Source organism: Bufo gargarizans, chromosome 8 (genome assembly GCF_014858855.1).
Source record: "Bufo gargarizans isolate SCDJY-AF-19 chromosome 8, ASM1485885v1, whole genome shotgun sequence".
In the NCBI taxonomy this organism is placed as follows: Eukaryota; Metazoa; Chordata; class Amphibia; order Anura; family Bufonidae; genus Bufo; species Bufo gargarizans.
The window spans coordinates 179,845,095-179,858,945 of NC_058087.1; the positions used below are offsets into that span (position 1 = coordinate 179,845,095).

A 13,851-nucleotide genomic window follows, 5' to 3' on the forward strand; every position below is an offset into this window, starting at 1 on the left:
TGTATACATAATGACATGCTTCATGGCATATAGACAATACATATACATGGGACCAGAATGAATAAAGATATAAATCCAAGTAACGACCTTATAGGTCGAACGTATGGACAGCAGGGGGCGCACTTTCACAACCGGCATAAATACTCAATGTGCTTACAGGAGACACCCGGCATAAATACATTGCTAAGTCTCCCCATACAACTCTGAATCTCCTGCCTCTCTTCATACAGCACATTATAAAACTGGCTGCCTGCAGCTACCACTAGGGGGAGCTCAGTGCATTGGAATTCATACAGACTCAATGGAAGCTGTAAAAACTCTCTGAACGATTGGCGCTGACGGGAAAATGCTGTCAATCTATGTTGGTATCTAGCACTGTTTTTGGAAGGAAAAAGTAGCAGGTACCGTTGAAGGTGAAATCTACAGTTAATACGCTCACATGTGCTGTCATGTCTTCTGCATCTCATTTCACAGAGTGTAGTCACAGTGTTGTGATATTTTTTTTTATTTTTTATGTATTTTTTTTCCCCCCCCCCCCCCCCCCCACATTTCCTTAAATTGTGACTTCACATAGGGCTGAGAATAGGAGCCAAGGGCACAAAGGTAACGAAAGGCCTATAAAAAGACCACACACCTTTATTTGCAGATGCTTTGGACGTGAAGCCGTCCTGTCAGGCCTCTTCTATCACGATTAAAAAGTACAAGCGTTTTATACAACTTTACTGACTCTCCATGAGGAAAAGTGTCAATAGCAATAATTCCGACCATCTTGGAAATACTTGAAATTTAATTCCAACCTTTTAACCCATAGAGATCCATTGCATGCAAGTCTCACTCAGCAATGCTGCCTGGTTAAAGCAACTCCCCGACGACCAAAAGTCGCGGCCGAGCCCTAGCCTTTTGTGCACTGCCGGGATCTTTATTACATTACTTGACATAAGCACAAACTGGAATATAGAAGAAAAGCTGACTGGGCCTGTTTGACTTCATATACAGTCAGACCAGTCTGGCAAGTTCCTTATGCGATTCTGACAGTTCACACAGGGCCTTAAAGGGGTTTCTCCGGAAATTAATATTGATAACATGACCTTTCCGCAGGATAGGGCATCAATATCTGATCAGTGGGCATTTGGCTCACCCGCCGATTAGTTGTTTGTAGGGACCGCAGCCCTGAGGCGTCTCCCGCGGCCTATGACATCACGTCCGTTGGTCACATGGCCTATGTGTAGCTCAGTCCCATTCAAGTGAATACAATACCAAGAACAGGCACTGCAAAGAGGCCTCTGCATTGCAGTCCCTTTAAACAGCTGATTGGTGGGGGTTTCAAGAGTCGGACTCTGACCGGTCAGATATTGATTACCTATCCTGAGGACAAACCATCAGTATTTAGCTCCAGGAAAACACCTTGAACTGGAAACTCTTCAAAGGAAAGTTCTCTTTTGTAATTATTCCTTTACAGGTCCATTCACACGTCCGCAAGGTCCACAAAACACGGACACCAGCCATGTGCGTTCCGAATTTCCGGCCCTGTGATAGAAATACCTATTCTTGTGGCTGCAGACAAGTGTAGGACATGCTCTATATTTTTTTGTGGGGCCGTGGAACGGAACTATGGATGCGCCGCATCTTTTGCGGCCCCATTGAAATGATTGGGTCCGCACCCGTTCCACAAAATTGCGGAATGGATGGGGACCTATTCATACGGATATCTGAATGGACCCTAAGGGTTTGTCCGATATTAAAAACATTGCAGTATGCATTTGAACAAGGCACAGCCAGCGGATAAGAGTGGCGCTCTTTCTAAACATTAAAAGTAGATTTTTTCCCCCCCCTAATCTCAGACCGTAGGTAGATTTTTAAATACATTTTCCCACCCTTTGTGCACCTCCTGGCTACCAGGGATAGGAAGATGGCAGCTTGAACTCGGTACTGGCTCATGGATTGCAGGATGCATTTGTTTTTTTGTTAGGCGGCTGGGGCTGACCGCCTAGTTGTATGAGCAGATGTAGGTTGCCTTTTTGTTTTCTGCACATCACACACGTCTCTCATTTGCCTCATTGTGTTTTGTTTTTGTCTGTGGGTTATGTCTTCAGTTATTAGAGGCACAAGCAGAATACCATAGAAGAGCACTAGCTGTTTTAGAAAAAGCACTGCCTGAAATCCAGGCCCAGCAAGGTAAACATTCACAGCCGCCTGGCTTCTTGCACCTCTTCGCAGCTTTGGCTTAATCCTACCCTCCAGCACAGGGTCTCCTGCGTGTGCTTTTTACTCTTTAGAACCTAGAAGGGCAGTGCCTTGAGCCGGCCTGGGCGCCGCCATGCTTGCTCTTCACTGCCACCTGCTGACGGGTAGTGACAGTGCTGAAGGCCACTGCCAGTCTCTCTAATTTTCACTCTTTTTTTATTGCTTTGATATTCTATTACTACCTACTACTTCCAGAATATACAGTGGTTTGCTGCTACAGTAGTGAGTATTATATTTAAAGCGCTTCGCTATTCTATACAGTGGAATCCGGTAAAAAATATACACCACATAGTATAGGTTTATTAAGCCTCGGTGCCGATGGCTGACTTTTGCCTATACTATGGTATACGGTGGGAAATGCCCCGGCGTGCATAGAAAATACAGCCCGAAAGCACTCTTTCATAACATTCCCTTCATTCTTCAGGACAGAGCCCTAATTTCCCAGATTCTTTATCCTGGAAGGAACTTTCTGTACTCGCTGTCACCCCGTGCTGAGAATACAAGGAATCCACGTGGTACTGCTGTATAGGCTTATTGTACACGGCCCTGCTGCATGCATGAGCCCTTAAAGGGGTTGTCCCATTATGACACTTTATCCCCTATTTACAGGATAGGGGGTAAGTGTTTGATCAGCGGAGGTCTGATCACATGTGCCCCTGCTGTTCCTGAGAATGGAGCCCTGATTGAATAGTGACGGATCCTGAATTCTGTGGGACTGCCAGAAATAGCCAAGCGCTTTTACGCAGGTATCTCCAGCATTCCCACAGAGCTGAATAGAGCAGTGAACATATATTCAAATAGTGAAATATGGTTGCTGTTCTTGTGACTGGCTGAGACCCTGCCAATCAGACACTTTCATAATAAATTTTTACCCAAAATACCCCAAACACTGAACATTTATGCTCCATACACCTGTTTTTCATGTCTGCACTTTACTTCTCCTTTTCTCTGCATCCTGGCAGGATGTTTACAAGCAGAACTTCCTGTTAGGTTTTCTAACCAAACCCAACATGCTTTGCTCTGTAATGGGCTTGCTCCATCTAGCTAATATGGAAAGGGGAGGTACAGGGGGCATGACTTCTGCAGAGATAATATTGTGCCAGGCAGAGGAAGCAAAGCATGCTGGGTTTGGTTAGAAAACCCAACAGGAAGTTCTGCTTGTAAACATTCTGTCTGGATGCAGTGATTCCGAGAACAGGGGAAGAAAAGTGCTGACATGAAAAACAAGTACATGGGGCACAAATATTAAGTTTTTGGGATACTCTGGGCAGATAAAATTTATTTCTGAAAGTGGTGAACCCCTTTAAAAGGGAAGACAGTATTATATGTGACTGGAGTTGCTGGTTATTATGTAGGCCCAAAATTTATAGGTAATTTTCCAGTATGGAAATAGTGGGTGGATCCTGCCAGGGTACAGTAAAGGACATGCGTATGACACGAAGGGGGTTTGAACGAGCCACACAGGTACATGACCCGCGTGTGGATCAGCACCAGGTTTTCGCAGTTTGTGCCGCTGTGTTACTGGGGGATTCTTTCATCCTTGCTTCCTTCGCTGTCTGCATTCTTCCATTTCCTATAAACTTTAGTTGTACATTTATATTACTACTGGCTCCTTTTCTTTCCTCCGTCACATACTTCTTATCTCTCCAGACAAATGGGCAGAGAAGCCGGCTTTCGGGACAGCACTGGAGGAGCACCTGAAGCGCAGTTCGCGGGACATTGCTGTTCCTATAGAAGCCTGTGTAATGATGCTGCTTGAGACTGGGATGCGGGAAGAGGTGGGTAGCCCCCCATATCGTGTCGCGTCTTTCTTGCCAGCCCTCTTCTTGTTTGCTCATATGTCTGTAATTTCCTAGATGTCCGGAATTGGACCATTTTCCACTTCTGTGTTAGATTACCAGGACTTCTGGATGATTGGACACTGAACTAATGAAGTTTAGCTTATGTTGTGGTCATCATGACTTTTAACAGCCACCCCCATTATGTCCTTCAGGGCTTGTTCAGGATAGCCGCTGGGGCCTCCAAGCTCAAGAAGCTGAAAGCAGCTCTGGACTGTTCTACGTCCCACCTGGAAGAGTTTTACTCAGACCCCCATGCTGTGGCAGGTGAGACACACAAATCGGTATTACACCTCCATTATATCAGCCCATTAGCTTTGCTGGGGCCAGCAGTGATTCCAACCAAAGTGCGATCTGCATGGAAATACGCTCTTGTGTGCAGTTTTCCACAGTTTTTGTTCCTGATTCGAACTCGAGTCAAAGAAAAGATTTGGCAGTGGATTTTATTCCCATGCTAGACTCTGTTTGAGGTTGGAGAGTTACAGAGATTGTCCAGGATTAGAAAAACACAACTGGTTGTTTTTTTTTTTTTTTTTAGTTTTTTTTTTCCCGTCCAAAAACAGCGCCAACCCAGTCCACAGGTTGTGTGCAGTACTGCGGGTCTGAGCTGCAATACCTGACACAAGTCATGGACAGGGGTAGTGCTGTTTTTGGAAGAAAGCAGCTATGTTATTCTAATCCTGGACAACCCTGTTAAATAAGGACCTCCACTGGGCCAGATACTGATTAATGCAAGCACTGGCTATAAAAACGGGCACAATATGCCTAATGCTTGTACAGGAGGCGTCCTGTATCTTACGAATTTGTGTAAAAGGCTTCTTTAGGAAGATGCACAGCAAATGTAGCAGCGCCCCCTAGGGACCCTATTGCCAAACTAATTGTAAAATGAATTATAATAATTAGATATATCTCATATTTATTATGTTATTTCTTAAAGGAGCCTTAAAATCTTACCTTCGCGAGCTGCCTGAACCTCTGATGACCTTTGCCCTGTATGATGAGTGGATCGCTGCTGGGAAGTAAGCAGAATCTGGTTTCTTTATAAAGTTCTAGACTGGTCTAAATGGTATGTTAAGAGCAGGTGAAGTCATTCAGGCAATCGTAGCCTTCCCTGCCAAGGTTGCAGCCTCTGCTACACAGAACCTTAACGCTGGGTTCACACCTGAGCGTTTTACAGCGCGTTCCTACGCGCTGTAAAACGCTCAACAGGCAAGAACCAATGATTCCCTATGGGAATGGTTCACACCTGGGCGTTTTACAGCGCGTACGATCGCGCTGTAAAACGCCCGACGCTCAAACAAGTGCTTGAGCTTTTTTTTGGGCGTTTGTCGCGCGTTCCCGCACATAGATATTCAGGAACGCGCGACAATGTGTGCACCCCTGTCTCTGTATGCGCGATTGTAAACGCCCGTACAATCGCGCATACAGAGCGCTCGTTTCAGAACGCTCAGGTGTGAACCCAGCATTAAGGAACACTCTACGATATACTGATGCATTCTTATGTCTACTGTAAGTCCTCAGGGGGTGGAGCATGACACGCTCCTGTATCATGCTCCACCCCTTCAGGCTCCTGCATAATTTTTTTTCCTCATGTTTTATATCCTTAAGGAAATCCACCAGTCAGGATCATTTATTTCTTGACTCCCGTCTTGACCCCTAGTAACTCATTCTTAATATACTTGTCTTCCCAGTGTCCAAGACCAGAGCACAAAGCTGCAGAGTTTGTGGGTCGTGTGCCAGAAGCTGCCCAAGCCCAACTTTGAAAATTTCAGGTAAGAGGCCTTTCTCCCTTGTGCTATAAAGATAAGTCGATATTCACATGCCGTCATTTATTCACACCTACGTCAAGTCTAAGGCTCCATTCACACATCCACAATTCCATTCCGTATTTTGCGGAACGGAATTGCGGACCCATACATTTCTATGGAGACGCACGACGTGCGGCCCCGATCGGAATTTGCGGACCCGCACTTCCGGGTCCGCAATTCCGATCCTGAAAAAAATAGAACAGGTCCTATTCTTGTCTGCAATAGCGGACAAGAATAGGCATATTCTCTTAGTGCCGGCAATGTGCGGTCTGCAAAATGCTGTCCGCGTTTTGCGGATGTCCTGGAGATGTCCTGGATTCCTAATTAGAGCCAGAGTTATGTTTTTCTGACACCAGACCCTAAATCCTCCATAGACCAGGTGATAAATAATGAAATGCTGCCTGAAGCCACCACTAGGGGGAGCTTAGGTGCATACACCTTGAACTCAATGATAAAACTCATTAAGCTCCCCCTAGTGGCAAACGTGGGCAGCATATATAACTACAGTATGTCTATTTAGGTGGTTTGGAGCTCTGTATTAGATAAATGGATATCTGACCACTATAAAAAAAAAAGTACTAATAAGTAGGTCAACCCAGAATGTGGGGATAAAAGGTGGAGATTCACTTTAAGAGGTCCAGTGATGATCTGCTAGAATTAAATATATGTATTAATAAAGTGATATTTTTTTCTTAATTTATGTACAGCTGGGACTATTAGCACTTCTTTTCACCTGAATTATTTTTACTTTTACATATAACCTGGGTGGTAATTTGTGGCTGTCTGCAGATAAGGAAACCCATCAGACTCCACCACCTCGCTACTGTGTGAGGATTTCAATATAACATGCCAACAGGTTGTCTTAACGTTTGCAGCACCAGATTACCTGAGGATAAAGATTGCAGCATCTTTCTACAATGTCGTCTTTTGCGCCTCTGTTCATGTGACCACTGCCTACCCATGTCCACATATTATCACATTAGATTATATTACTTTCATTTCTATGTTCTTCAGGTATCTGGTAAAGTTCTTGGCCAAGCTGAGCCAAAGCAGCGACGTGAACAAGATGACACCCAGCAACATTGCAATCGTCCTAGGTCCAAATCTTCTGTGGTCAAAGCACGAAGGGTGAGTAGTAAGAGAGGACATGACAGCAAATCTGAAAAAAAAAATTGGTCATTCTACTAGAACTTAGAGGAGAAGTAGTCATGATTTCTTCTTCCCTAAGATCTGTCATAACCAGAGATGCCCAAATAGTTGTATACAGTTGCAAGAAAAAGTATGTGAACCCTTTGGAATGATATGGATTTATCTACAAATTGGTCATAAAATGTGATCTGATCTTCATCTAAGTCACAACAATAGACAATCACAGTCTGCTTAAACTAATAACACACAAAGAATTAAATGTTACCATGTTTTTATTGAACACACCATGTAAACATTCACAGTGCAGGTGGAAAAGTATGTGAACCCTTGGATTTAATAACTGGTTGAACCTCCTTTGGCAGCAATAACTTCAACCAAACGTTTCCTGTAGTTGCAGATCAGACGTGCACAACGGTCAGGAGTAATTCTTGACCATTCCTCTTTACAGAACTGTTTCAGTTCAGCAATATTCTTGGGATGTCTGGTGTGAATCGCTTTCTTGAGGTCATGCCACAGCATCTCAATCGGGTTGAGGTCAGGACTGTGACTGGGCCACTCCAGAAGGCGTATTGTCTTCTGTTTAAGCCATTCTGTTGTTGATTTACTTCTATGCTTTGGGTCATTGTCCTGTTGCAACACCCATCTTCTGCTGAGCTTCAGCTAGTGGACAGATGGCCTTAAGTTCTCCTGCAAAATGTCTCGATAAACTTGGGAATTCTTCCTTCGATGATAGCAATCCATCCAGGCCCTGACGCAGCAGAGCAGCCCCAAACCATGATGCCCCCACCACCATACTTCACAGTTGGGATGAGGTTGATGTTGGTGTGCTGTGCCTCTTTTTCTCCACACATAGTGTTGTGTGTTTCTTCCAAACAACTCACCTTTGGTTTCATCTGTCCTCAGAATATTTTGCCAGTACTGCTGTGGAACATCCAGGTGCTCTTGTGCAAACTGTAAACGTGCAGCAATGTTTTTGGGGGACAGCAGTGGCTTCCTCTGTGGTATCCTCCCATGAAATCCATTCTTGTTTAGTGTTTTACGTATCGTAGATTCGCTAACAGGGATGTTAGCATATGCCAGAGACTTTTGTAAGTCTTTAGCTGACACTCTAGGATTCTTCTTCACCTCATTCAGCAGCCTGCGCTGTGCTCTTGCAGTCATCTTTACAGGACGGCCGCTCCTAGGGAGAGTAGCAGCAGTGCTGAACTTTCTCCATTTATAGACAAGTTGTCTTACCGTGGACTGATGAACAGCAAGGCTTTTGGAGATTTTGGAGATACTTTTATAACCCTTTCCAGCTTCATGCAAGTCAACAATTCTTAATCGTAGGTCTTCTGAGAGCTCTTTTGTGCGAGGCATCATTCACATCAGGCAATGCTTCTTGTGAAAAGCAAACCCAGAACTGGTGTGTGTCTTTTATAGGGCAGGACAGCTGCAACCAACACCTCCAATCTCATCTCATTGATTGGACTCCAGTTGGCTGACACCTCACTCCAATTAGCTCTTGGAGATGTCATTAATCTAGGGGTTCACATACTTTTTCCACCTGCACTGTGAATGTTTATATGGTTTGTTCAATAGAAACATAGTAACATTTCATTCTTTGTGTGTTATTAGTTTAAGCCGACTGTGATTGTCGATTGTTGTGACTTACATGAAGATCAGATCACACTTTGTGACCAATTTGTGTAGAAATCCATATCATTCCAAAGGATTCACATACTTTTTCTTGCAACTGTAAATATGGCCGTGTATTTGCACATTGCAAAAATGTATTGTACATCTGCAGCCCCAAAGTATTGGGAGACCATTACTGCTATATACAGGCAACATGAGGCTCTTTGAATCCTGCATGTCCCTTTTAGTCATAGAGTCTCACCCACACCCCGTTTAGTAGCGATTGTGCTCTCAGTTTAGGCAGTTATTTAGCAATGTTTTCCCGTCAGGTATAACTGTCTATAAACAGATTGATGTAGCAGAGAGGAATGTGCAATGCTGTGGTTCCCAGGCCTGTGGTTTTCCATCTTGGATATACTCCACGCACCCTGTGTAATTTTCACCATGCTGCGCTCTTGGCCACATCTGTTCACTTACATATAATCTGCTTGTTCTGGTCACTGTATAATTTAGTCTCCACTGGTTCTCACCGCCTCATCTTCATGTTAAGGTTTGGTCGTTTAATGGAAGGATCAGCTAGCAGTATAGTTTTAAAGGAACACAAAAAATTAATTAAAAAAAAGCTAAATGCCCAATCAGTACTTTATTGTACTTTAGCGGTGCTGCAGAAATCTATGCCCAATACATAGATTTCTGCAGCACAATGCCGCCACTAGAGGGAGAAAGCTGAAGACAGATGTACACAGCTAGCTAGCAAGCAGTATTCAGTTTGCTCCCCCTAGTGGTGGCCAGAAATGTATGTATTTAGAGTGATGTCCCTCCATTAAATATCATATTCGTATATGTATCATAAAAAATTAAGAATATTCCCCATATCCTTGACGTTATATAATTATTCAGGGAAGAGTACATAGGCTCCACCTGGTGTTCAGAGGATATAGGAAATGTTCACATCCTTTTATTGAATGGTGTGCTGGTGGACACACATGCTGCATGTCTACATACTGATCCTCTGTTCACTGCAGGGCAGCCAACAGCAATGGCTGTCTGTCCTGCTTGTCAGGAGGGGAGCAGATCCTTTGCAGCGTGGCGGTATAGCTGAGACAATTCTTTCTACAGTGGCAGGAGACTGTATTGTCAGCTGCCAGAAGCAGAAGGAGTCTGATTCTGTCCAGAGGCTGCTCACAGCAGCACCAACAGAATCACATTGAAATTTTTGTCCAATAGATTATCTGCCATGTTGGATTTTGACTGATTTCTTGTTGCTAATTGAGTCCAACATGTTCCTCGGCGCTGTACAAAGTTTGTTATCCTTACCGGAGGACAGTCTAATGTCCCCATCTCCAATGCATACTGACCAGGGACAATTATTTTTTTAAGAAGCACATTTTTACTAAAAATGTCTTTCCTTCTACAGAACGCTAGCGGAGATGGCTGCTGCCACCTCTGTCCATGTGGTGACCATCATTGAACCCATTATACAGCACGCTGACTGGTTCTTTCCTGAAGGTACCATACTTTTCTATTGCTTGTGAATTGTACGAGAAAATATTGGGATTTAACTGCAGTACCACACACGGCCCATAGATGTTAGTGGTGGCGCAGTTTCTGAAATTAAAGAGGGGGGGGGTAAAAGCAGACCCTTTTCTTTACAGCATATACCTCGGGGTGATACCAGTTTATCTTGCATGTTACATTCATTACTTTATAGCTCCTTCATCTCCTGACATCACTTTCTATTTCAGAGCTGGATTTTAACGTATCTGGTGCCTTTGCTGCGGCCGCTCCTGCCGCTCATCAAAATAATGACACTTTGCACTATGAGTTCAGTGCCATGGAACGCAAGAGGCCAGTTAGCATGGCGGTCATGGACGGTGATCTCCTAAAGAAGGAAAAGTGAGTAAAAGAATTAAGGGTTTTGTATTAAAGAGGTATTCCGCTGGCATAGTTTTAAATACAAACTGAGTCGGAGAGATCTAAAAGATCGAACAGTGACTACTTTACCGATTTCCCCTCTGCTGCTGTTTGCTCCTGCTCTTTTCCTCTTTCTGGTCCCAGGATTGACACGCTGGAAATGGCTGACTAGCCAGTCACTGGCCGCAGTGGTGACCCGCCTCAGCTACTGATTGGCTAAGTAGTCAGTCCAAGCCGTGTCTAGCGAACAGGACCTGTTGAAGAGCAGGGATCAGAGCAGCGGTCTACAAGAGAGGGTCTGCAATATGTCCTCTCTTTATTTTCTTACAGCATTGGCATTAAAGTGCTAGACTTTCAGTTCAACCCAAGGAGAAGTGGAACCTTAACGCGGAAACATGCATCCCCCGCTTTTCAACCTCCTCTCCCACCCAGTGAAGGTGGACTGTCGGCAGAGATGCTCGCAAATGCATCAGATGCTAACGCAGCTAATTCTGTGCCAGTACAGCCTGTAGCATCTGCAGATCCCGCACCAACCTACGGGCAGGAGGAGTACAGGTAGGTCCAAGTCAGTCTTAGATCACTACAGTGCCATTACATCAGTGGCAGCAGCTCTGAAGTCCTGTCCCGCTCTCATCCACAGCTCTAACAAGACCAAAGAAACACCTACAGCAACCACGCCGCCATCTCTGCGGAATGGAAATCACCTGCCATCCAGTGGGAGCACAAACCAGTTGGCGGTTGTTCCTGCACCACAAGGCACTGCCAATCCAAGTCCTCACTCCAGTAGACGAGGTAAACTATTATGGGGACCACATATATGGGTGACCAGGGGAGTTGCCATAAAATCTGCTGTGGGCCCCAGCAGTTAAGTAGAAGCCAAACAAAACTTGAGCTTTTCATGCTGTGGGGCCCCATTCCACATTCTATGTCGCCCCACCATGAGCACTTGCTACTGCCTTGGTTGCATAGCAAACGTGTTTTATTCACTGCTGAGGTTTCAAGGGGCTGTCCTAGAGAAGAAACAGCGCCACTGTTGCCCATGGTCTGTGTCTGGTAATGCAGCTCAGCTTCACTTGAGCTGCAAGACCAGATAAACTATAGACTAGAGTGGAGCTGTTACTGGACACACAGATCCTATTTAAAGGGGTTCTCCGGGAATTGGTAAAATAAAATTACTGAAAATACCTAAATATAACTTTTTCAACACATTCCCAAATAGCTTTCATTGTTTATAATGGCTTGTTTTCTCTCTGGGGCAAGCAGCAGAGTAAGTAAAATGGCTGCTGCCCTATTAGCGCACACAACCTGTCCTAATTGCAGAGCTGGACAGTTAGCTCCTCACTACTCTTTCTTACATGCAGCTATGATATCGGCTGGGCGTAATGAGGGAGCAAAGTGAGGTTGCGGCCACACAGAGTTTTTTGCAAGAGGTTTTGAGGCAGATCTGCCTGAAGGATTTCTGCCAAAGCCAGAAGTGGATTCAAAAAGAATCCTTATTATAAAGGAAGGACTTATGCTTCTCCTTCCTGGTGGATCCACTTTTGGCTTTGTCTGAAAATCTTGCAGGCAAATCTGCTTCAAAACCTTGTCCAAAAACCTCTGAAAGTACAGAGAGGAGGCCATTAAAGACAGACTGCGGTGGTAATGTAGCAGAGAGCATACTACCGCTGATGCTGATTTGCCACATCCCCACTTGTCCTCTTTTTTTGTACTTTTACTTCGCTCCCTTATTAGACACTGCTTATATCAGCTGTATGTAAGATCGTAATTCATGACGGCAAAAGTATTGGGGAGGGCTGAGACAGCTGTTTAGCTAACCGCTTTGAAGTTACCCGTCCACCTGTGTTGTCAGAAATATTAGGGCACAGCTACACAATGACATTTGCTGAGCGGCACAAAGGCTACAACTACACTGCGACATGTGTCGTGCGACTATTTGTTGCAGCAATGTTGCACAAGATTTTTTGTGATGATGGTCAATGGTGCAGTGCGACATGTGACATGCTACTACTGCAACGCGATAGTCTCTCAAAAACCAATCTTGTGTAGATTTATGTGCAACTATCGTGTCACAGTACGACACCATTGACTATCATTAGAAAAAATGTTGTGCGACATTGCTGTGACAAATAGTCGCTCTACAAATGTCGTAGTGTAGCCCTAGCCTTAGGACGGGTTTTGTGTGTGATAATAGGGCAGTAGCCATTTTATTCCCCCTGATAATTGCCCCCTCTAGAGAAAACAATGCATTTTATATAATAAAAGCTATTTGGGAATGTATTTATTATAAAGTAATATTTAGGTATTTTCAGTAATCTTATTTTCTTAACTTTCAGGCACAATGCGACTAAGTGAAGGTTCTTTGTTTGCTTTTTTTCCCCTAATTTATATTATTTATTTTGTAGTTACCAAGAAACCAGCCCCAGCACCCCCAAAGCCAGCCAACCCCCCTCCAGTACAACCAGTAAATCTGAATCTGCCAGTGGCATCTAATGTTCCTCCTTCTATCTCACCCAAACCATCCAACCACAATCCTCTTCCTCCAAGCACTACAAGTAACCAAGGAGGAACGGCGGCTCCTTCTGCCTATTCACATGGCACCTTACCACGCAGGCATTCAAGCAGCCAACCCATAATCCAGGCTCCTAGTCACCCACCCCCACAACCACCCACTCAGCCAACACCTCAGCCCACACCTCAGCCCAAGCCCACCGCTCAGCTCGCAGGTGCTGCACCGACAGTACCAGCCACAGAACAGTCCTCCAGTCCGTCACAGTCTCCAACACCCCCAGATACTCCTCCTCCTCTTTCCGACCACCCAGGTTCCCAGACCGGCCTCCCGGAAGCCACCCTGACATCTGCCCCACAAAACACCGGAACACTTACCCGGCAGCGTCCGGTTCCTAAACCCCGCATTCGACCCACAGTCCCTCCACCACCCCAGCCCCCTGCATCCCAACCTTCTGTGGAAGCTCAGCCAGGATCTGCATCGAAAGTTATCACTGGTGAGTACAGGGGGGCATTTTTACCCCACGATTACATTATTTTTCTGCAAAATTGAGGAATGTAGCATATAATAATTATGTATTTGAAGATTTGCTTTTATGATTGTAAAAAAAATACTTTTTCCAACCTTGCAAAATAGGCTGCAATGTTGATTGCCATAGATGGGGCAAATCTTACCCAATTTTACACCCCCCTTACCTAACACGCTGGGATGTTCCAAATGTGGGACCCTTAAGGGAACACCAAACCAGAAATAAAAGTATACAGAGGATTTT

General features: G+C 44.7%; 1 protein-coding gene across 5 annotated transcripts in view; it reads left to right on the forward strand.

Annotated features, from left to right (window-relative positions):
- The window catches only part of ARHGAP17 (Rho GTPase activating protein 17), a 72,622-nt gene that overhangs the window by 48,376 nt on the left and 10,395 nt on the right, over positions 1-13,851 (forward strand). For all 5 annotated transcript variants that reach the window (XM_044302913.1, XM_044302914.1, XM_044302915.1 and 2 more), the window contains exons 9-19: positions 2,094-2,175; positions 3,895-4,022; positions 4,238-4,349; positions 5,020-5,101; positions 5,774-5,854; positions 6,905-7,018; positions 10,074-10,165; positions 10,402-10,552; positions 10,901-11,125; positions 11,211-11,362; positions 12,976-13,575. In XM_044302913.1, the coding sequence (XP_044158848.1) occupies positions 2,094-2,175; positions 3,895-4,022; positions 4,238-4,349; positions 5,020-5,101; positions 5,774-5,854; positions 6,905-7,018; positions 10,074-10,165; positions 10,402-10,552; positions 10,901-11,125; positions 11,211-11,362; positions 12,976-13,575 (1,819 nt within the window). The remainder of the gene's footprint in view (positions 1-2,093; positions 2,176-3,894; positions 4,023-4,237; positions 4,350-5,019; positions 5,102-5,773; positions 5,855-6,904; positions 7,019-10,073; positions 10,166-10,401; positions 10,553-10,900; positions 11,126-11,210; positions 11,363-12,975; positions 13,576-13,851) is intronic.